Source organism: Myiozetetes cayanensis, unplaced genomic scaffold (assembly GCF_022539395.1).
Source record: "Myiozetetes cayanensis isolate MyiCay16 unplaced genomic scaffold, myiCay2020 scf3, whole genome shotgun sequence".
Classification (NCBI taxonomy): domain Eukaryota; kingdom Metazoa; phylum Chordata; class Aves; order Passeriformes; family Tyrannidae; genus Myiozetetes; species Myiozetetes cayanensis.
This window is the reverse complement of record NW_026087521.1, coordinates 55898673-55923479: the sequence shown is the minus strand read 5'-3', so window position 1 is coordinate 55923479 and position 24807 is coordinate 55898673. Positions and strand designations below refer to the sequence as shown.

The window sequence follows — 24807 nt, the reverse complement described above, 5'->3', positions numbered from 1 at the left end:
AGTTAAACAGAAACAAAAAGCTGATCCAAAAAAATCTCCAGACACGCTGTAACCTGATCCTCCACAAGGGACAAGAGCTGCTTTTAATAAGGTGGTCCAATGAACAGCTGAAAAGGTCAGTGTGGATTAACATTTGCTTGATTTCCCACTGAGTCTTCTAAATCCATGCTTGCAAAGGGTATTCTAGTAAAGTTTTCTGTGTGAAACTGATATTGTCTCAATGATTTTTTTCTCAACTGAATTTAAGCTAAACCACCGCTCCATCTCAGTGATCTTGGTATGTCAGAGTAGGTACAGAGTTCAGAGAATTATCAACCCTTGACAGTTAAACAGACTGATAAATACAAATGTTAGGTGTTATGTAGGTTTATTAAAAAAAAAAAAAAAAGGAAAGTAAATGATAAATGGTTTGGAGTTCTCTGAAGATGGCTCGTCATGTTTCAGTTTTCCAAGTACTGTGCTAAGGCAACATCAGAGGATTAACTAATTATTTTGTTCTGTATGGAAGAACATGCTAAAAACATTAGCTGCTTGGTTGGGTTTGTTTGTTTGTTTGTTTGTTTTTTGGGGGGTTTTGGTTTTTTTTTGTTTGTTTGGGTTTTTTTGTTTAATATCCATATTACTTTTTTCCAGTATAAAATGAAGAGCCTGAAACTTGGCAAGATCATTCTTTGGTAAACAGTTTTAAGTAGTCCTTAAAAACAGTATTAAAACTAAGCATCCTGGCTTCTGAATTAACTACAGAACAATAGAATTTCTGCCCTTTGCCCTCTTGAATCTTAAGCAATTCTAAATCAAAAAAGTCTCAGTCAGAGTACACCAGCACATACCTAATGCAAATTGCCCTTGTCAATATGAGTACTGGGTATAATGTATGATATTCTGCATAGCTCAGAGCTCTGTAAAGCTTTGCTCTGAGAGTGGACAGAAAAAAACCCAAATCTGTTTCAGTTTCACTACACACCAGAAGGACAGCAGTGCCCCAGGCCAATCCATCCTCCCAGACCCACAAAGATTTTTATCTGTGTCTGTAAGCAAATCAAACCTCCTGTTATGCCTGCAATCTCTGGTCAATTTACAGTTGCTTATTTTACAGTTTAAGCACACACTGATCAAGACTGGAACTTATAAGGAACTTTATATTCATCTTTTAGGTAAATTTTGATGGCAGTTGGAAAGCAAAAGTTCTCAAGAATAAGGAATGATGAGAAATAAAATATGCCTTACATTTTAAAAGGTGACTGTAGTCTCACTTACTGTTGTCCTACTTCTGAATTGGTTTTATGTGTCCTGCATAAATAGGAACAAACAACAGAATATTTTAAAATCTAACTACTGCTAATAAGGATGGCTATGATGCTATAAGGAACTGTTGCACTAGCAGAACATCTTGATATGCCTTCACTTGCAAAAGCATGCAAAAAAGACACTGAAGATGGGAGTTATGTCTGTCTTTCTCTTCTTTACTTCATTTCTGGATCTTGTATAGGAAGGACAGGAAAAACACACTTCTAGAAAGCAGAATGTGTTTGGTTTTCCTGTGAAGGCTGAAAGTAAAAGGCTGTAAACAGAAAAAACCCCACCATGCTGTTTGACACAATTGAAGTAAATCCTCTGTCATCTTAAGAGAAATAATACTGCTGCAATCATTCTGATTTTACCATTAGCTTCTTCACTGTTAGTGGTAACTAGTTAATTCAAAAACGTTCAGGGACAACATTTTATGACAGTACATTACTGCATTTTTTTTTCTTATAAGATAGTGATGGTTGGGAAAGTTAATACGGAGACGTGTTCTTTCTGTAGGTACTCTGGACAATTTCAGAGTATTTGAGCTGTGTTAGTGAGATTGCCAGACTGGGACTGCTGGACATAAAAACTCCTAAAAAACACTTAAAAATTAATTTTACACAAAATACTATATTTAAAAAGTACATTTTATTTTAAGGGAAATAAACAAGTCTCAGATGTAAGATAATCAATTTTACAAAAGCTCTTACACTTGCAAGCTAAAATTCAAACAGAAATGATTCATATCTTACTTGTTCCTTTCTTATGTTCTCCAAGTGAATAAATACCATTACAAAGAGTAAATGTTTTCATTTTACTAGAAAACAGGCATTATGCTGTAAAGTATCATATTAAAGGGAAATGCTTATTTTACATTTCAGTTACCCAGAAGAAAATTTTATGATCTCCCCCGACTGCGCATAATGGAAGAGTTCTGTGCCATGTCAAACCAGACCCTACTGCTGCAGTTCCAGTAAGAATGGGCTTCAAAAAAAGACAGAGAGAGAGAGAGAGAAATATCAGTACAACTTCCCTTATAGATGATTTCTCTACCACATATACCAAGTTGCATAGACAAATAAACATTATGGATTAAGTACTCCTTAACAAATACAGTTAAAATACAACAGAAATTCAACGGAAAAATCTGATTCTCTGCTTAGTTTCAGTAGCTACTTGCCACATTTAAGTACAGCAAAATAGTCCATAATAACAAATTGTTTCAACTATTTGTATTATTGTAAATGTTATTGTTATTTTAAAGGCATACTTTCAAACCTAAAAGCCTTTTAAAATGAAATTGTTTCTGTTATTTCAGTGTACTTACAACTAGTATGTTTGAAGGTGATACTCTTACTGTAACTGCTATAAATGTATACTGACTCCAGAAAAACAAAATATTTCCTTTGCTTTGCATTTTCATTTATGATTTTAAATCCAATTAGTTCAAATCAGTAAACTACATAACTAGCTGTTTTTAGCTTCCTTAGTATTAGAAAGGCTGACAAATTTATTAAATAACAGGTTAAACGTGTTTTTCTTGCCCTTAGCACTGATATGGCAAAGGAAACTAAAACATATAGATCAAGCTTTTAAAATAGCAGGTTAAGTGTGCTGCAAATTTTTTTTCCTTAGTATGGATGTCACAAAACAAAATAAAATAGGTACAACAAGAATCATTTCTGGATGATTTGGGCTAGTTTTTAATTGTAGCTTTTTAGTATATATGAGAACAGATGAGACTCCAGTCAATAACTGAACTCAAAAATGTACCTGGGGATGTCCTAAATGATGAACCAGCAGTTGAGTAGTTGTCTTTCCTGGATATCCAGTGGTTGCAAACAGATTTTCATTCACTCGGGACCACCTATGAATAAAATGAATGTACTTTTCAAATACCCCTGTCACATGATCAGTAGTGCACACAAAGTGGAGTTCTCTTCCTTGTGACAGTGTGAAGATGTCAGATATTCTGCTAACAGCAGAGGAATAAATTTAGCCAAATGTCTTGTAAATGATTCAGCACCCACAGCCCCATATGAATGCTGTTGTTAAAAAGAAAAAAATCATGGGAATGTTACACATATATACTAAATGTGGGTCTATACATTTTAGTTCATAGACCAAGTCCCCCTAAAAATGCCTTAACTGAGACCAGGTTTCTAAACTCACAACTGCTTACATTTACACAGACAAACCCCACAGCATACAGACAACACCTACCTGAACAGCCTGGCTCGATCGACATGGACGGGTCGCTTGTCCTGTGGATAACTGAAACAGACACTCAGGGTAAAAAACTGCCCTGCAAAAAAACTACAGCTCATGCTGTAAGTACCAAAAGCATCTATCATTTAAACAGTGAAGGGGACACATTGTCTAACTCTCTGTGAAGCAGCTGAGTTAAAACCAGAGCGTTCCTGCAGCTTACATCTCAATTTGGAGTAGGAAAACTGAAGTAGTTATCCAGTTTATTATGTATAAATAATTATCTATTTATGACTTAGGATGAAACTTTAACACACAGTGAGGGGTAAAAAGTAGTGACATTCTGTCTCAAATGGACAAAAAAGACAGACAATGTTCTTTTTAACAGATAAATATTGATAGCTAAAGATGAAACAAAGAATACCAGGGAATGGTCTGTATTGATATAGTAATTACTGATAATTGTTCATTTATTTACTGAATAGTTTATACAATATATAGTGCATTGGGGCTACAGAGATGATTAAGGGACTGGAGCATCTCTCTTTAACAAAGAAAGGCTGAGAGAGCTGGGCCTGTTCAGCCTAAAGAAGAGATAATCGATTGAGAGGAGACCTCATCAATCTATCAGTATCTGAAGGGAGCGGTGTCAAGAGGATGGACCAGGCTCCTCTCAGTGGAGCCAAGCAATAGGACAAGAGGCAATGGGCAGAAACTGATGCGCAGGAAGTTCCACTTGAATAAGAGGAAGAAATTCTTTACTGTTTGAATGACCATGCACTGGAACAGATTGCCCAGAGAAGTTGTCAAGTCTCCCTTGCTGGAGATATCCAAGACCTGTGTGGATGCAATCCTGTGCCCTGTGCTCTAGGATGACCCTGCTTGAGTGGGATGGTTGGACCAGATGACCCACTGTGGTCCCTTCCAACCTGACCCATTCTGTGACTCTGTGACTGACATGCTGTATTAGCCAAGTAGCTGCATCTCCTCATGGATTGACAAAGAAGAGACTAAAGAAACCTCTCTCATGGGTATAAAAATACCTGGAGCGAGTGATATCCCAGATCAGCCAATCACTTCCAGCAACTGCTCCGATTTTAAGAGTATTTTTTAAACACCAGTCTGCTGACATCAGTGGTGTTTGTTCACACTCGAGGGAGAGAATGGCCTGCTGTGTAATTAGATCATAGAATCGTATTGTTCCATTCTTCTCTGCTACCATCAGCTGTTAAGAGAAATTAATAGAATGTGGTAAACTTGGCATGTAATGAAACTTAATACCTTTTCTACTCTATAGCAAACTTAGAGTACATTCAAGCAAACATTAATAACACTAAAATAGATACAATTTTTCACTTTGTACCAGAAAACATTCTCCCAGACTCTCTTCTACCAATAAAAAAAAGCACTTTAATCTATACTACTGGTACACTGTTACACCTAATGAATACATTATTTTATCTCTATGTATCTGTAGATATCTATGTATATAATTTTGGTGGTTAGAAACACTGGTTCTTAACCATCAGTGCACTGTGCTTTTAGAATTTTAAAGCAAAATGTTATTATATTAAAATGAAAAAGTTCCTTTTCTGAGTTGAAAGAACTGACTGACAGACACAGTGCTGTAAAAAAGAAAGGGTTATCAAGCACTGGAACAGGATGCCCAAGGAAGTGGTGGAGTCACCATCCCTGGAGGTGTTTAAGAAATGACTGGACTTGGCACTTAACTGATATGGTGGTGTCTGGTCAAAGGTTGGACTAGGTGATCTTAGATGTCTTTTCCAACCTGAATGATTCTGTGATTCTAAACACAGTATTAATCAATGTAGCTGTAGAATCTGGATTCACACTTACTAATTTATATAACATCTCTTACTTCATCCTATAACAGTTTGCAACAGATTTAATCTAAACTTTTTACATTAAAGTAATACATTCAAGCAGTTGTTAATTAAGTACTGTAGAAAGAGCTTCCTGATTAAATGATAGAATCATAGAAGGTTTGGGTTGGAAGGGACCTTAAAGATCATCCAGTTCCAATCCCACTGCCACAGACATGGACATGTTCCACTAGACCAGGTTGCTTAGGCCTCCATCCAACCTGTCCTTGAACTCCTCATGGAGTGAGCATCCACAACTCTGAGCAACCTGTTCCAATGCCCAGATGACAAAATGAGATTTTTCTCCATGAGGAGCACCGGCTCTTAGATAGTCATGAACAATAACTAAGAAAGGCAAAGAAGCATAAGAAACACTACTCTGATAACATTCAAGTTTGTTTGGAAAACAGAACTGTCACCAAAACATGCTTTTCTGCAAACTAAGGGACATGGTGCAGTAAGCATTTTGACCTGCAATAAGCTTTTCAGCAACTGCTAAGTCTGTCAAGTTTTGTGAGCCTTTTGAAGGGGCTTTTCTTTAAAAAAAAATAAAATCCTGTGCCTATCTCTGATAACAGTCAAAGAAAAGATGTGCTAATAATAAGTAAGATCATGTACTATTGCAATATTTTTGAGCAAATCTAGTAATTTTGTTGTGCTAACAAAGTTGGCCATTAACAAATAGCAGCTAACACATTCAAGCGTGATTCTGTCTGGATCAACAGTTTTCCAGGATTTCTTAGTAAGGATAGATACTGATATTGGTGGAAATGTGATGAGAATTACTATTACTATGTAAATACTTTGATATCTCATTTGACTGCTTTTCTCTGTTTTAAGTATGTTTTTGTGGTAACCTGAGCAACTATTTGTAGCTGCTTAAGGCAGTTATTGATAGGCACAACAGGAATAATAAATCCAAGACAGCAGGGACTAGACCCTTAATGAAGCTGGATGTTTGGGTACACATCAGCTGATTAATCCTCCCCAGTACAATAATCAGATAAGTACAAAATTACAGTCTATTGGTTTGATTTTTCAAAACATATTTCATATATGGCAAGCAACAACAAAAAAATCCCTTGCTAACTTCAAACAGATACTTTTCAAAGCTTGGCATGCTCTGTAAGTCTGTGTTACTGGTGAACTGTGTTATCATAACTGAGTAAAACCCAAGCTTTTCTCTGGTAACTGTAAGTTAATGTGGAATCAGCAGAACAGTTATCAACAACAACAGATGTATGTAATAAAGAAGGAATATTTCTGATGGGAGGAGTAAGGGACTGAGGGTAAAGTGACAAGAATGGTAATGAGAATTAATTTACAGTCACTTCACATTAGCAGATCTAACCAATATCCAGTTACAATGTACACTAGCTCCCCAAACTTCAATGTTATACAACATCAAAGATTCATAGTTTAGTTAAGTCCCCCTCCTGTTTTTTTAAAGGTGATGAGGGTGAGAAGCTGAAAACCACAACCTTAAAAGCCTCCTCAGGATGCCAGCAAACACTCATTCCAGGAGAACGTAGAACAAAATGGGCCTTCTCATTTCCTTCCAAATCCCAGACCCTAAAAAAAAAAAAAGAAAACACTCAAAAAATTGACTGCACAAACATTAACTTTCAGTGCCTCAATACATTCACAAAGGAAGTGACCAAATAGCGTTCATGCTGTATCATTTCAGAAGTCGGTAAAAGTGGTCAGTGCTACAGACAATGTATTTTAACACTGATGAGCCAGCCAGAGCCTCCGTTTAAGTATCAAACTAATTTGAAATCTTGATGAGATGCTCTCACTTTTTTCATAAGTCACCACTACAGCCTTTGTACTGTACCATAAAGTCAGTGTTGGTCCAGTCAATACAAGCAACCTAGAATGTAGTACCAAGCAACTTAAATCATCCACATTGCCATGTAAAGGATAAGGCCATGCAGTAAAGTATTTTTGTTGCCTAATATATGAATTTCCAGCATTTCCCGGTAAGACAAGATTGAGTAATGGAAATACAAGAATCCAGAAATGAAGCAAAGTAAACAGAAAGATCTATGGCAGAGGTAACATGAGGCAACAAAGGGTCTTGACAAGCTTTCAACAAATAAATCACATGGGCCAGTTTGTTCTTTTCCTTTAGAAGGACTAGCAGTAAATATCAAGCAGCCATAAAAATGTTAAAAAATCAGCAATATTTGGACAATATGGATTGACAGGGAAGTGTATGCTGAAACACTGAAATTAGGTGATGACTGAGTTTTCTTTGGACACATTTAAAATGAGTGTTAATGAGCCATGAAGCTACTTTGTTTATAAAATGCAACAAAACCAAAACTGAGCCTATTTTATCTCACAACAACTGACTCTTTTCCTACAAAATCAGTAGCTCATTTGTAGGACAAGGACATCACAGTTGTGAATATCAGTCTGAACCACAAGGCTGCATACTATTTATATGTATTTGGACACTGAAGCACAGACATATATCCTTCCTCTCTGACATGCAAAACCTTAGAAACAGCCAATTTTTAAAGTAGTGTTCTGCCCAGTCTTTTGAGTTAGATGAGTGGCTACATACTATTATTGTTTATTTTAGAGGATTTTTGCTGACTTCCTCCAGACTTTTTCAGTTTATATCTCACCAGGGTGCTTAGAGCCTTATATTTAAGAGATTTCAAAAAACTCTTAAATAATACATCATAAGTCTAGACAAAATATATGGGAATAAAGTAAATATATTTAATGAACAATGTTGTTTTCTTGTGCCAAACCACAACAGATCAAATATTTGTTCTCCCAGTAGAAAACACAGGGTCTCTAATCTTGAAGAATCAGTGTCCTTATTAAAAAAAGTCAAAACAAAAAGCTGACAAGTGTTTAAAAAATGAAATATCTACTTGATTAGGTAATTTAGAAACATACAATACTTTCTTCTACTGCCAAAAATTTTGCCTTGTAGATTTGTCCAAGTCAAATCAACACTTTCCATGTGTATTTACTGTGCAAGGAGAAAATTATGATACAAGAGAAGATGGTGAATCATTTTGGCAAAAGGACCAAGCCATGATGCTTCCTTCCCTAAGGTGAGTGATTTTATTAGGTGTTGAAACAGAAATTTATGCTTTTTACCTCCCTAACTTTGTTATTTATAAAGTTACCAAACTTGTATCTTGTACTTTGAAAGAATGGCAGGACTGCTTGTAACAAACAGTGGAGGGGGGAGGGGAAGGGATAAAAGCCCCTCTTAAATTTTCTTCTTTCCTTATTGACACCAAAGATGGTCTAATTTAGGTTTGAAAAAAAGAAAACACAAACAAACCCCCCAAAAATTAAACCAGGCAATATATATCAAAATAGATCTTTCTCTGAATGCAGCCAATCTATACAATTACATATGTGTTCAATTTCTTTGTGACTAAGCCAAGTAAAAAATGTGCAAAGACCAAAAATTAGCCAAAATGAATTTCAATTACTCAGTTACTCAGTAATCATAACCAAATCAGCTACAGATGCTAAAAAAACCTTCTACTTTTGTCTACATTCCTATCATGTAAATCAATCCAAGACGACTGAGCATTTTGTCTCCCATTCAAAGCTCTTGAAACTTTACTAATATTACCACAATTTTATACCAAAGTAAACTACTGTCTACTTTTCTCCAAACATCCTTATCTTGTGTAAACCTGCAACGTGTCACTGTCTTAATTCTCCTCCTCCCTCCATCAGCCATTGTTGTATAGACTTATTACTGGGCTTGTGGTATTTTTTTCTGATATTTAAAAAAACCTCCACAAAAAATTTAATGGGGAAAAGTTTGAATGATCACAGTTGAAATAATGGCCAAAGTTTGATTAATGGGAAGTCTCAAAAATAATATGTAATCTGCTCAGTAAATTAATTATTTTTTTAAAGTAACTAGGGACTGAGAAATTATATACTGCAACACTCTCAAAATTTAAACAAACACAAAAGACAGATAGTTGCAAATGCTGTTAAAGAAAATTCTTGAGATATTAGAACATTTCTCGTCACTCACATCCTCTGATTAAACAAATGACAACTGAAGTTGTCTCAAAGCTTGAAGATATTCAAGCTCCATTGGATCAACTATGTTTTATGTCATATGCATGAATATGGATAATGACATGCTGCATATGTGCATTAATTTCATCATACAATGGACTTTTATTACAGTTGGTAAAGTATTTATTAGAATTCTGAAAACCTGTCTTGTGGCAATGGAGATGATCCTTATTTTATATTCTAATTTTCTGAATTATGAATAATTCTAACTAGCAGAATCAAATCCTAACTGGACTTACTGCAATAGTAAAAGAAAAAAAACATATTTCAATCTTCAGGCATTTCTCAAATCCCCAGAAGATGGAAGTAAAAGCAGGAATTCTTCCAACAGAAGATTTCAAACAATTTTAGTGAGTAGGGTGGGGGCTAGAACAAACCTTGACATCTGATAAGATTCCCAACCACAAAGAATGATCAACTATACTTGAACCTTTACTCAGAAATTACTCATATCCAATGTGGTTTTGTTGTTTTGTTGGGGTTTTAACATCTAACTTTAATATGTTTCTTCATACCTCCATCAGACATATTCCATGTGTGAGGAAAATCCTATCAACTTCTGAAAAGCCTAGAGGACTATGGAGAAGGGAAGGATTCCTGTTACTGAATTCACACAAAGGTAGAGTGAAATTGTTCCTCACTAACAGAAAGGAGTGAGGAAATCTCACTAAAAGAAAATGGAAGTGGACAGATTAGTTAACACTGCAGAGAATACAACCAACACTGGCCTTATCTAAGGTCTTCTGCCAACTCCATATGGAGGTGGTTATCAAAGATCTGGAGGGTACTATGCAGGACATGAAGGAACAGAAGGCTGAAGTGGAACTGTAGAAATTCCTTCTGTCTGGTCAGGTGAAACATTCAAGATAATTTCTAGTAATTTATTGTATTTTACTAACAAAGAATTTAATAAGTTATCTAACACAAAACCAGAGACCACACAGCATTTCTGAAAAAGTGTGAAGCTTCCTTTCTATCCTTTCAACCAAAAAAAACCTGCTAAGAGTTATCAGCTTATTGTTTCCAATGTAGATGTAAAACTAAATGCTGCTGTGGTATGGCTTTTACTGAGAAACTCAACTACAATTCTGCCAATGGCTTTCTAAAATATAAAATATAAATGAACTTCTAAACAAATCTAATGCAATTATTTCTATTTAAAAACAATTTATAGGCTAGACTACGTTCTAGCACTGCATGACCCTTAACATAAATAATAATAAGCCACACAGGAAATTACTACATCATCCTCGTATTTTGAAGACTTCCTAACTAAAAGCTTATTCACCCACACTTAAGACTAGACTGAAATAACATTCCAAATATTTGATTCGGAAAGTGTTTGTTTTGTTGTTGTTTTTTTTTTTTTTTTAAGCTGACGGGAGAGCAGTTAATGTTCGCACTGTGGTTGTGAAGTGCAACGCCAGTTGGTTTAATACCTGCATCGTGGCTGTAAAGTATAACAGAATTGTGTAAGACCCCATTCAGGGCAACAGGGATACATGTAGAAAGTGGGCAAATTTAAAAACTAGACTCTTAAAAAAAAAATTCAAGACTCTTTCTTCTTCATTTTCATCAATTATAATGCATAACCAGCTTGATAAACTGCAACGAGCATAGCTCAGAAAGGACAAAGTATTTAGGTATGACATTTCTTGTATGAAGAGACTGGAGAATCCAATAACACAAATGGATGAAGGTAGAACAACATGAAAAAAGACACCTTTTATAAAAACATTGGTAAAAATCCATAATTGACTGCACTAAAATAGGAAGATACAAATAGAATATAATTTTTAGAGGTAGAAATAAGTGATAATGACAACTTTTCAGTACAGCCAAAGACTGAAATATTTATTGGGTAAAAAAGGTAAGATTCAAGTGTAATATGTGCAATATTTGCTGGCAATACATTAAAGAACACAAGGCAAAAGAAATAAACAAGAGCTACCATTAGCTTTCCTTCAAATTGTCTAGAGAAAAACCTACACAAAATAACTGGGGCATAAGAGTACCATGAAAAAAAAAATGCTACAGATGAACCCCCCCTAAGAGCAGACGGAACACATTTTGAGAGTCTAGTTGATTTAGTTTTCAGTGATATCAAACCTTTCTCCCACATCTCTGTCCAGGGAGCAAAGCTAACCTTCTGATGGACTAGCACTTGTGTTACGTGCAACATAACACTGAACTTGACAGTGACTGATAAATTAATTCACAAAATCCTTCTCCATGAAGTGACATGAACCATGGCCTAAGTAGCTGAACAGAACTCAGAAAGGAATCAAAGGGCAAGTATATTCACAGATAAAATGAAAGATAATGCAACTGTACATTCTTTTGCCCACAAAAAGAGAGGAAGAGGATGTAGATTAAGGAATAATTAAAATAAAAGAAAAAAGAAAGAGTGAGGGAGAGAAAGGGATGAGTCCTTTTCAGTTTTTTAACATACAAACTTTTATGATACCAAGAAATGGACAAGCAGATTACTTTAATTACACATAAACATTACACAGAATTTTGAAAATGAGATATGAAAGATCATGAGGAACTAGACTTAAAGGAAAACAATTAGATTAAATTCAAGAGGCAATTTACTTGTCTGTGAACACACATAACTCACAACTTTTACTCACAACCACCTGACACAAATGATCACTGCAAATACTTTTATGCAAGGGTATTTTTAGTTCAGCTGTACTTCACAGCTGGAAAAAAGTCTTGTGCTGTGAGATTAAGGCCAACAAAGACAACATGCAAGAAACAACAAGAGTTCCTGAGTGACACAGCAGCAGCTGAAAGGTAAGAACACTGAATATAACCAGTTTCTGACTTACACTCTCCGTCCTCCACCCAAAACGACTGAACCCAGCTCTGAGATGCCACTGTTGAAGCAGCTAGTGACAAGACTGTTGAGTGCATGAACACTGAAAATCTCACTTTCCTTCGAGGTCTCTGCAAAATCTCCTACTAAACTTTCTACTGAGTGAAAGCCAGAGAAGAGCTAAAGATGTTTGTATATATTCATTACATATTGAAATATTGTATTAAAACTTTATTAAGACTTAAAAGTGGAACTTAAAACTTTGTGTCCTTGCACTAACTGTTCCAGAACTTTATTCCACAGGTATTAACAGATGATGTATCCCAAGAACAATTTCAGAATGGAAACTCAGTACAGACAGAAGAATTATTCCTCTTCTTACATTACTGCTGAAGCAAATTACATAGTAAGTTAAGAATGATTTTGGTAAGTCCCAAGGAATGCATTTTCCATTAGTTTTGAAAGTGTAACCTTTAAATTCAATAGACAAAGTCCTCATGCCCCACATGTATGAATGGAAAAAACAAGAACTCAAATAGCCAAAAAAAATTCTACTTATTTCCCATGGATTTTAACCAAAGATTTTATGGTTTATGGCATAAAATGTCCTTCATAGTTACTAAGCTGAAATCTTGTTAGTATATATTAATTATATAATTTTTATTTCCTTTAAAATTAGTATCAGTTAGACTACTGGTTTTAAAACGGTTTTCTTTCATCCCAGGAACACTGAGCATTTCATAAAATAAACAAAAAAAGGCCCCACGGTCAAACAACTTTTTGCTGAATAAGCCAAATATGAGTTTAGATCTAAAAACGAAATCAAGCAGAGGAAATAAATCAGAACAAGTTACACATATGTCATACATTTCTACTATTCATTCCTAATGATTTTGAGGGAAATATAGATGGGGCATCTACGGAGAATCTGCCTAGTTGTCAAAGCAGCATTTCTGAGTTCCTCAGAGGTGTTAAATTCACAGGCCTTTAAGATTTTCTATTTAGGTAGGACAGAGCAGCTCAACTAAAGCTACTAAACTATGAAGAGTCCACCTTTCTGGCAACAGGTGGCTTAAATGAAAAATGACTTTTTTCTCAGTCAAGTTCCGCTTAGATGGCAGCAAATATACACCATACTGAGAAGAACTAAACGGTTCGTCAACTGAGAAAGTTTTGAATTATCACAGCTATTACAGAGAAAAGATGATGCTTTCTCAACTCTCTTGCTGCTCTGCTGCAGTGACCTGCAAAGCCTGCACAGCTGCCCTCCTGATCTCTCCAACTGCTTTAGAGGGATAAGAACAGCAGCTTTTGCCAGATTCAAGCACTCTACTAGAAGAGTAGAGTAGAGATGGGTGACCTTTTGATAAGGAAAAACTCCTGTACTACAAAACTTGAACCAGCCTTTTCCAAAGCATTAAACCATGTTTCCCTCCTACTTTCAGTAATATATATCTAAATACATGGGTTTGAAGCAGCTGTAATCATGGTATTTTGAGCTGCCAGTACCACTGTGTAAGTATGGTAATGTTTTTAGGCTATGTCATCCCACCTCCTGGTAAGGCTACTAAATTTGGGAAAGCAGACAAGTTCACATCTGTTTATTTTAAACTTGACTTGTCTGATGACAGAATGAGAGGGTCTATATAATTCAGAGCTGAGCTATACATGGCTTTTATTCCTGTCCAGTAGGGGAAAAAGTAGTGTATGAAATTCCAAGACAGAACAGTTTTCTTCACGTTGTGTCTAGTTGATTCAAAATACTGTTTTGAAAAAAAAAACATCCCCAAGTCACAACAAAAAGTCAGTCTGCAACCTGAGTTAATAAGAATAGTCTATTTTTTGTCTTGTTAGTGGACTGGTCTTGGCAGTGGGCCATGAAAGCCAACTAAAAGAATAAATACTTATTTATTTAAGTGAACATGTAAGGCATTCATACACAGAAAAGTCAAATACTACTGTTTCAATAGCGTTTTGAACTAAATGCATACCTGCAGGTGTGATCATCACTTACGCTTGCAACCTCTTGACCTTCATTGGGAGCAAACACCAGATCATTAATGTAATCTGAGTGGCCATCAAATGTCTGTCAACCAGAAAAAATAAATACTTTTACCTTAGAGCTGCCTGCTCCGTCAGACCACAATGTATTTAATAGACCTGCTAATGGAAAGATGTGTGTTAAGATAAAACTATCATTTTCATAGATGGTAAAACAAATGTTTATCGGTAACTGGGTTTCTTTAAAATATCTAAGTCATGTGTAGGTCCATACTGTAATGATGAAAATATTCCCCTGCCCCCCAAAATTCCTTGTAGTTACCACTGAGGTCAGTTTGATGCTCTTGCTTGACAGAGATCAGCGAATCATACTAGAGCTTTTTATCCTTCTTTTGACCACTGAATTTTGAAGGTAGAAGATAATAAATCTCAGAAAGAAAGAGGAGAATGAGCAGGAAGTGAATGTGCACTTGATCTACCTATATTAAAGAACTGTGATTACTGGTAAGTAACTCTGATCTCTGAATAGTAATTTTTCCTAGGGGTTCCTGCAAGCAGCAATAAATTTTATCTTGAAGGAGCAACAAACCAGCCACTTATCCAGCACATGAAGTCACTGCACAAATTGCCTAAGAGGATATGTCTACTAAAGATGGCAGGACAAAAGGCTGCCTTTAGAAAAAACAGTGAAAAAACTCTCAGTGAAAGAAGAAGAAACAGGAGACAGCACACCATTAAGACTTTGAGAAAATCAAAAATAAGGAAAAGCAGTAGAAGCAAAATCAAGCAAGCCATACAGTACCTCAGCAATTACCCACAATTTCTTTTAAGCATTTGAGAAGAGCATTGTGCTCCCTGCTTTATAAGTTGTTGTGCTTAAGAGAAAAGAAAATGGGGTATAGCTCACACTCTGCTTTTATTATGAATTAATAGATCATCCATTCTCAAATAATAGGATACAAGCACTCGTGAACGCACATGTGAACTGTCACTCAAAAGCAAACATCTGATGTTCTATCAGAAAGCGTGAAGTCATTTCAGTGGAAACCTTGTTACTGTGTAATTCTTCTCATCTGATGCTTCTTAATCATGACATTTTTATTTCTAACTACTGCAAATAATTTATCTGTAACAAAAGCCAATTTAGCAGCACCGCTTTTCTAAAGCAAAACAAAAATCCCAGTTTTAGTAAAAATTAGAAGTTATATAATTCTTATGTATTTTGAAGACTCTTCAGTTATTTTGGCCATAATATCAAAACATCTTTCCCTCCTCCCTTAATTCTATTAAGTGTTTTGTATTTATCTACAGACATCAGTAATCTTTTGAGGTTTACAGTATCATCAAAAACCTAAGTTAAATAACTTACACACATTTAGCATTAAGCAAGTAGGCAAAAGTCATCTCATTGAGGGTCCAGTTAAAGTTTAAAGTACTTTCAAATTCATTCACATTCAGGCTAGGTATGCAAAATTAGCAAAAATCAGCTTTCTCTGTCTAAGCATTTATACATATTTGCTCTCACTAAATACATGCAGGTATTTTTGACAGGCAAATGTCCACATGTAGATATATCTCGTATTGTTCCATCCTCTTCTATTCAGTCCCACTGATTAAGTCTCAAGGCATAGCTGCTCTTCTTTTGCCCAGCAAGGAATCATAAAAATGAGACAAAAATATCCTATGGATAATAGCATGGGATGGAGAGATTGCAGAGGAAAACAAGGTCAAAGGAAAACAAGTGTCACAATTTTCTGAAAGGAAAACACACTATCTATCCTCCAAGTGTAGCTATTCTGAAGAACAAATGCAGAACTGATAAAAAAAAATTTCTCTCAAGCACACACAAGAACTAAATCCCCCTCTCTAACAAACATTTTCAGCAGCCAACTTTATTTTTTCCAATAGTCCTAATTTTATTAAAATCTAATGGATTATACCAGAACGAATATATCCTAGGTTGATGATGCTAAACTATTTAGACAGAAATGCCCATTTTTTAAAACTTTTAGCATACTGAAAAATGCCTGATTTTACTCCCACAGTTCTGACGAAATATGCTTTTTATTAAACAAAATTTGAAGCAGGAGAAGGAAGCCATAACTCATTTCCAAATGAAAACCTCAAAAGAAGAAAAAGGTTTCATGAAGATCCATCAGTCATATTTTACCTTTTGTTTTTTTTGTTCTGGGCTTGATCCAACCCATAAATTTTGGATTAGTTGTGTTGACAAAGTAATGGAAAACTCGGTGTGCTTCAAGTTCCTTCTTGATAATTACATCAAGACAGCCTTTCCATGGGGAAAACAGAGTAAGATTACTCAGTCTATCCCTCCAGAAGCAACACATACAAATTGTTTACTATAAAAGACAAAATGTTCAGAGTTTATATTGTGACTGTAATCACATACTTCCTTCAGCATTGTTTGCACGTTCTGTACCTCTCCTGCAAAATCCCATGTGGTAAGTCTGCGCTATATAATGGATAAAAGTTTTCCATGTGTTCATCCTCAGTTCAACCTAAGGTTTATGAAATAGGCTTCCTGAGGTATCAGTTAACTAAGAAGCCACTGTATCAAACTTTATTGAAAGCCAGCTCACAGAGAATTTGTGAACAGCTGAGACTCTGCATGTGCTTTAAATCAGAGTTAGGTGTTACTTTTCTCTTGACAAGAAGTCTAATGATTGTCTAGGGATAAGAAATTAAGATCATTACCCAGAGAAAGGATTTTCCAAACTTTTCATCAAAAAAACACAGAAGACATTTCTCAAAGACGACTTTTACCAACAGAAACATATTAGTTCACATTCTTTCTTTTCATTATTGAGTTCCCTGCTAATAGATAAAAAAACCTATCACAGTACATTCTTAATAAAGTTCTTAGACTGTTAATTCCAGTGATGGAGCTGACATAAACAAAGCTGATAGCTTTACTGTTAAATTCAAGCCATTTGTGTTGAATACACACCAAACAATTACAGAATCATTAGGGTTGGAAAAGACCTCTGAGGTCATTGAGTCCAGTCATTAACCACTAAACCATGTCCCTGAGCACCACATCTACATGTGTTTTGAACACTTCCAGGGGCAGTGATTACCTTGGGCAGCCTGACCACCCTTTTAGACAAGACATTTTTCCTAATATCCAATTTAAACCTCCTCTGGCACAACTTGAAGCCATTTCCTCTTGTTCTGTTGCTTGCTACCTGGAGAAAAGACTGACCCCCACCCAGCTACAGCCTCCTTTCATGCAATTGTGGAGGGTGATAAGGTCTCCCCTGAGCCTCCTTTTCTCCAGACTAAGCACCCTGAGCTCTCTCAGCTGCTCCTCATAGGACTTGTGCTCCAGATCCTTCACCAGCTTTGCTGCCCTTCTTTGGACACATTCCAGCACCTTCAACGTCTTTCTTGTCATGAGGGGCCCAAAACTAAACACAGGATTTGAGGTGCTGAGTACAAAGGGATAATCACTTCCCTAGTCCTGCTGGCCACACTCTTTCTCATACAAGCCTTGTTAATCCAAAATAAATAAAAAAAAATAGAATTTAGAATCTGAATTTAACTCAATGGAGTCTGTAGTACCAGACTCATCCCACTGTTGCATTATTTCCACTTATTAACCATCCATCAGTTACAATGTTACAGTAACTTTACATTCTGCTAAAAAGTTAAAAGATTTAATTCACAACATTGAAGCCTGTTGTCTGAAATATCATAAAACTGGCAGATATCACATAAATAGATAACTTTAACAAGGAATGACAGAACTTTTAGAACTATTTTGTCAGAAATGCTACCCAAGTTGATAATAAGTATGTCAGTTATCCCACTGCCCTGGTGGCAAAGTCACATAAATTGACTAAAAATGAAAGAAGGAAATTAAAGGTATGTGCATGTATGAAGCAACATAAAAAGCATTTTCTTTAAAGACATTTTGGCTTTGTAACATCCAACTTTACTTCTTATGCCAAGCTTTTATTCATTCTACTGTATGACCAGATAAGTGACATCCACAATTCGCTTAGTTTCTGCATGGCAAATTGTCTTACTAATACAAGTTAACAAACCACAAAAAAGGTCTATTATTTTCTCCATTATATCTAACAAACCACTCTGACCAAAAGAGGCATTATCATATTCTAAAGCAGTAAAAACCAAGGAACACTCCCCCAGGTTTCTCAGTGTTAATTAGCTTTGCTTATTCTTAGCTAAGACCTCAAAAAAAAAAAAAAATTAAAACTGGGTAGCACAAATATCTAATTGATAGTAATACTTGGACTGGGACATTGTTTCAAAGGAAGAACTTCAAAGAAGAAGAAAATCAAAAGATCACGTGGCTGATAATTACAGTTATTCCCATTTTAAAAACAGAAAGGTATATAACAATGCAACAATTATCCCTAAAGATTATGGATATAAGATACGTCACAGTTCTGTGCTCTATCTCATAAAGTACACTAAGCAAAAAGAAGAATGACAGTTAGAATGACAGATTAGACTTTACTAAAGACTAAATTATCTTTTAAAAATCAGCTTAGCTGCCCTTACCTTAAACTCATTCTTGTCCTGAAGGTCTGAAGTAAACAGCCTTAACTTTTTATCAGAAGCTGCAGTACAAAACCTACACTCAACAGACAAAAAAAAGCTTTTCAGTCATTTAACATTGCAATGGTTGACTTTTTAGCAGTTTCCCTTCAGTTTAAACCTGCAAAGTGACACGCAAAGGAAAAATCAGATTTTGAAAAATACCAAAAGCATCTATTTTAACTTTTCTGCTTTGGCAACAAACAGAGTTATAATTGGAACTTATCAATAATGTGTATCAAGTGCCAAGAATATTTTTTCATAGACAGAAATGCAAAACATTTCAGAAAGCTAAATTTCAATTAGTTATCAGTTATCCATTATCTGAAATATCTTTCATAACTGCCATTGAAACTTCCCTTGTAAGAAGTTAAGAGGCAAAGCACAAAAAAGAACCCTTGTTATCAGTGGTCTAAAATAACAAAACATGAAATTCATAAACCAATTTCTAACATATTGCAACCAAAAACACTATAAAAAATGCAACTGTAAGCAACTATCATAATTCTGAAGAATCATACCAGCTATTGAGAACATTTTAGTTCTTAAATGCACATTTAATAGCTAACCATCTTTCTAGATTTACACCTCAGTGTCTCTCACAAATAGTATTTGACCTGCTCTAAAACAGAGCACAGGCTATGCAAGCCACTACAAATAAACAGCTTTATAGAGGAGGCCATTACAATGATCTCGTACTTAGAAAAGTTCTTAAATCCTTTCTCACAGATATACAAAGAATGAACTAACTATGTCTGAGGTCCATGAAAATAATGAAAAAAGTATTATTTACTGCTTATTCACTGGGGAGAGGGTCAAGGGGCACAAGAAGTAGAGCAAAAAAACAAACAAATGAACAAAATAAAACAAATCAACAAAAAAAAATGTTCTACTCAAGTGTTCAGAGACTTCATCAGTGATTTCTCAAGAGCTAGATTTCACTCATAAGCTTTGAAGAGTCCAATATTAAGGAACTAGGGAAAACAGGTAGGAGACAAGGACTTATTGCTCTTGTTTATTGTAAGTACCTTATCTGGGGAGGTATAGCATCAAGTCTAGTCTCAGGGCTCCATGCTATGGCATCAACTCTGATTCCGTGATGGAACGTTCTTAGTGTCTTATATTGCATGCCTTCCACTTCTGCATCCTCCTCCTACAGAAATATTGCAGTTAGCTGATTCAGAATATCTTGGTGACTTCTAACAAATCAGATTGATATGAAATGGAAAGGCTTTCAAAATTACACGTATCGGGGATCTTTTTAGATCATAACACCATCAAAGCGAAAACCTGGAACATAAGGAAAGTATTAACTTGAAATATTTAAGCACTTAAAAATACATTAAATGACTGTAGCCTTGAGCCAGAGTCCAGGGCAGAGCAAGAATCGAGCTGCAAAGATGCTGAGCCCATTCTTTGTCCAGGTATCTTCACAGACACAACTAAAGCCACTTCTAACAGCATGGTAAGTAAGTACACACTGCAGTGAGGAGAAACAATGTGAGCAAAAGCAAACATGTCATTTAAGCTCTCTTTTTTCCGAGCTGCTTTTTTACACTATGGAAAAATGCTGGCACTTTCAGAACAGCAGTCTTCAAACAGCAGGAGCTAGAAAGGTGCCCTCTGTCATCTAACCATAATTACAAACTTGTTTATTCTTCCTACTGGTGAGAACACTGGATGGTGAGAAAAATGGAATGAGCTGGCTTTGTGGATGCCATCAATCATTTGACCTCTAAAAAACTTTTATAAGTTTTCAAAACATCTAATAGATATTTCTACAAAATTTTCTCTATGTCACAATTCTGCTTTAGGGTAAAGAACCTCCTGTATGCCCTCTGCATAACGTAGAGGCTAAGCAGCACCTAGCTGAGGATGCACGACATTATCCACAGTTTTCAATGCTTCTCAACAGGCAGCAAGAACAGCGTTTTCCTCCCCTACTTTGAAATACTCAATGACTCCACATGTGGGAGAGAAGATATGAAAATTATAGAAAAACTACCTTGAGCCAGTGGTTGTCAAAACTTTAATTACTTCATTTTCAAGGCCTACGCTATAAACAAGGTAGAGAGTAATACAAATGACAGTGTGTTTTTGTGGTCAGCACTAGGTGCCTTTCCGAAAAAATTCCAACAGTAAGACCCCAGGGAATAACAATAATAAAAAATACCAGTCATGCTCTTATTCATAACAGACAAAGTACAAAAATAATATTGTATAATAGAGAAGTGAGATGAAGAAAAAACGTTTAAAAATTTCCAACCACTGTCTCCAATTGATTTTCAAGCATCTAGGCAAAAAGCTCCACTGAATTAAAAACATCTTATACAGCATAATATATAGTATTTCACATTTTAAAAACTTTTATAATATGATGACTAAATAATTTCAAGGTAAGAAAGCACATTTTACTGTTTCCAACAGTCTGTGAGGAGATCCAATGAAAACAATTGGGAAAGAAAAAACATAAAAATTAGCTAATTATTTCTACAGTCCTTCCCTAAAAGAAAGACCTACAAAATTAGCACGGACATGTTAGTTCTAACCTTGAAAGTGGTTGTAATCTTTTCTGTTTCACAGGCTAGTTGAAAGCTTTAGAAGATAAATCATTCTAAATAGCAAATCTATGTAGAACAAAATATAACTGTGCAAAAAGGTGCCAATTTCCCAGTAATAATGATTATTTTATATATATATAATATATATATATTATAAAGAGCAAAGACTAAGTCACATATTTCCAAAGTTGGGCATTTTAAGTTCTGAGACATTCACCACCAGTAGCAAGAGATATTAACATGAGATTATTCTTCCAGGAGACCACTTCTGATTTCTTTGCAGTCTACTCAGAGTGTAGTGATAGAATGAGGGATAATAATTTTAAACTGAAAGAGGGCCAGTTTACATTAGATACTAGGAAGAAATTATTTACTGTGAGGATGGTGAGGCACAGGAAAAGGTTGCCCAGAGAAGTTGTGGATGCCCCGTACTGGAAGTCTTCAAGACAGGCTGGATGGGGCTTTGAGCAACCTGGTCCAGTGGAAGAAGGAACTAGATGATCTTTAAGATTCCTTCCAACCCACACCATTCTGTGATTCTATGATTCTAATTCAAAGGAACTTTATACCATCCCATTAATTTCAGCAGCATGGTATCATATCAGTGTGTATTTCAGATATATATATATACACACACACACACATATATATATATTTATTTTCCTGAAGAACAAGTATTCCAGACTTGTTAATGTAATAAACAAGTAAAATTGCCCCCTGTTTACACAGGGAGAGGAGGAAAGAGGAAAGTGGCCAGTCTTCTTGCAGTAGAGGTGCTGGCAAAGTAAGTTTCAGGACACAGCTAATAAGATCAACAGTAACACAGACTAACCTGAAATCTGCAGGTCCCAATAACTACGTAATTATTGCCACCATAAGCAATGAGGGAACACGCATCTCCACTATCAAAGGGATTGAATTTTACCACATGCACATAATCTTCACAATCCACAGTGTAAGCAATGTTTCTAGTAGAATCTTGCTTCATTTTCAGTGGACTAAGTCAAGGTGTCACAGAAGCAATGTCTTCTCCAGGATGAAAATCAACATTCCTACACAGAAAGTTTTAAAAAGTAAGGATTACTCATTTGCATAAAGAAAAAATGTAAAAGGTATTTGTGGCAGAGCAAATCAGAATTTCCTGTAACATCATATTTAAGAACACAAAAGCTGCACTTAAGCTGGTTATTTTTAGATGTAATGTAGTTTCATCAATCACTATATTTACTAACCTAGCATACGTTCAAAGCTGTCTCTACAGACTTCAGCAATGACTGCAGATTTTGTGCTACTCTAGGCAACCCAACAATACAAGAAATGAAGTAACTGCACACACCAAGTCACATACTGTATTTTAAAATTTTCAAGAAATGACAAGAAATTATACATTACAACCTTAAAATTCTCTTTGCTTGTCTACCTCTTTAAAGACTGTCTAACTAGAAGCAGGTTAAGCAAAGGTACAGAACTACAAAGTAATCATGCATAATATTTAAACACGGTTTCATGATTTAAGGCCCCCCAACTGCAGAGCACCTAGTACCTCTGTGTACTAGAACTTGTACTTGACTGTATTTAACCAATTTTTTAAAAATCGGGTTCTTGTGCTAGAACACAGGAGGCTGAGATACTCAACTGATTTCAGAATCACTCCTTTTAGTACCAGTACAGATTTGATGTTAGTTTATGCCTTTTTGGGAAATCAGACTTATAACTATACATCTTGTGGAAAACCAGCTTGAAATCTCAGACCTTTGATGTGTTAATGATCTGAAGGCCTGGGCATCCAAGTAGGACTGAACGTTTTGGTTGGGAGCCAGCCAGGTTTGACATGGGCATCACTCAGACCCAGAGAGGTTCTCCATAGCTGTGTGTTTATTTATCAATTCATCAACAAGTCACCACCATAAACAGTTAAGCCATGTAACTTGCATAGCTTTGCTCCTAAGGCCAAATGCAAGTTCTAACCCTAGCTGTACTTTTCTTCCTTTAAGGCTTCCCACAAACACAAGCCGATATAGAATGATAGAGTGTTAAGGGCTTGGAACGGACTTTAAAGATCATCTAAAGATCCCAACTTCCACTGCCCTGGGCAGGGACACCTCCCACTAGACCAGGTAGCTCAAGGTACCTTATCCGACCCGGCTTTAAACACTGCCAGGGTTGGGGTATCCACGACCTCCCCGGGCAACTTGTTCCAGTGTCTCACCACCCTCACAGTGAAGAATTTCTTCCTAATATCTAGCCTAAACTTCCCCTTCCAGTTTGCACCCATTACTCCTTGTCCTGTCACCACAGTTCCCGACAAAGAGCTCCTCTCCGGCTTCCCTGTAGGATTCCCAAGTGGAAGGTTGCTGCGAGGTCTACACGCAATCTTCCCATCTCCAGGCTGAACATCCCCAGCTCTCTCAGCCTGAACCACCAGCCATCAGACTAGCTTTAAGTGAAAACACCAAGAACATTATCAGCTCCATTTCTCCAGGAAACACGCTTTGGGCAGCTGATCCACGTGGGGTGCCCGCTACCTCCCCCCGCATCCATCCGCCTCCTTTACCCCCTCACTTCCCGCTTTGTCCCTTCAGGGCGCAGCTACTGCTGCTCCCCAGGGGAGGCTGCCCCGGTTCCCCCGGGCCGGGGGTCCCTTTACCCGCACCTCAGAGGCCCCTCCGCGGCCGCGGCCCCCGCTCAGCCGCCGCCGGTGCCGCTCCGACACCGCCACCCGCCGCCGCCGCCGCCGGGAGCGCTCGCTGTGCTTCCGGGGCAGCGCGGCCCGCGCCCATTGGGCAGCGCGGCCCATTTGAACGGAGCCCGCGGCGCTCCGCCACGACCGGGATTTTCCCGCAGGGAGAGCCGCTGCAGGAACGGGAGCGCCCCGGCCGGCCCGGGCTCGGGGGTAAAGGCTCTCCGGGAGCGGCGCGGGGGTCGCGGCTGCTCGCGGGGTGGGACCGTGGGAGAGGGGAAGGGGCTCCCTGGGGCGGCCGCAGCGGGAGCTTTCGGCCGGGGGAGCGGTATTAATGATGCCAATGCCGGCTCCCAGGGATTAGGGTTTGCTCCGCAGGGTTTTGGGCTTGTTCGGGCTGTTTCCCCGGGAGTTTGCTCGGGGCGGCAGGTGTTGTCCCGTGGAAAGCTCTCGGAGCAGGGAGAAAGAGAAAAGGAGAGGTTTTAGTGTGTCCCACGCTGACTGGCGGCTGCCCCGCTGTTTCAGAACTCTGTGGCCCCCATGTGACTTCGTGTCAGCGTCAAAACAATAAAGTAGGTTGTCGTCTTCAGTCGTTTTGGAGAGTGGGAAGGTGTAGTTGCTGTTGCAGTCTCGGTTGTTGCCTGATGTCTCCTGCTTTCCTTGCCCCTCGCACATGCTTCATCCCTTTTCCTAGTCGTG

At 37.1% G+C, this 24807-nt stretch overlaps 1 protein-coding gene across 1 annotated transcript; it reads right to left on the bottom strand.

The window, feature by feature from the left end:
• Positions 1 to 350: 350 nt before the first annotated feature.
• Positions 351 to 24148, bottom strand: NUP37 (nucleoporin 37). Its single transcript, XM_050323845.1, has 10 exons — positions 24082 to 24148; positions 22261 to 22480; positions 19896 to 20020; positions 18832 to 18904; positions 14274 to 14368; positions 6863 to 6953; positions 4542 to 4723; positions 3514 to 3564; positions 3064 to 3157; positions 351 to 2274 (listed from the first exon to the last, which is right to left on the bottom strand). Exons 2-10 carry the CDS (start codon positions 22414 to 22416, stop codon positions 2161 to 2163), a joined length of 981 nt encoding a protein of 326 aa, XP_050179802.1. The 5' UTR covers positions 22417 to 22480; positions 24082 to 24148; the 3' UTR covers positions 351 to 2160.
• Positions 24149 to 24807: the final 659 nt, after the last annotated feature.

Excerpts from the sequence above, each read along its gene's own strand:
- NUP37 (XM_050323845.1), bottom strand. The coding sequence starts at position 22,416 with ATGAAGCAAGATTCTACTAGAAACATTGCTTACACTGTGGATTGTGAA. Across the intron at positions 3,158-3,513 it reads GATCGAGCCAGGCTGTTCAG|GTGGTCCCGAGTGAATGAAA; the intron begins GTAGGTGTTGTC and ends TTTTATTCATAG. Across the intron at positions 2,275-3,063 it reads ATCATTTAGGACATCCCCAG|CCCATTCTTACTGGAACTGC; the intron begins GTACATTTTTGA and ends CTTTTTTTGAAG.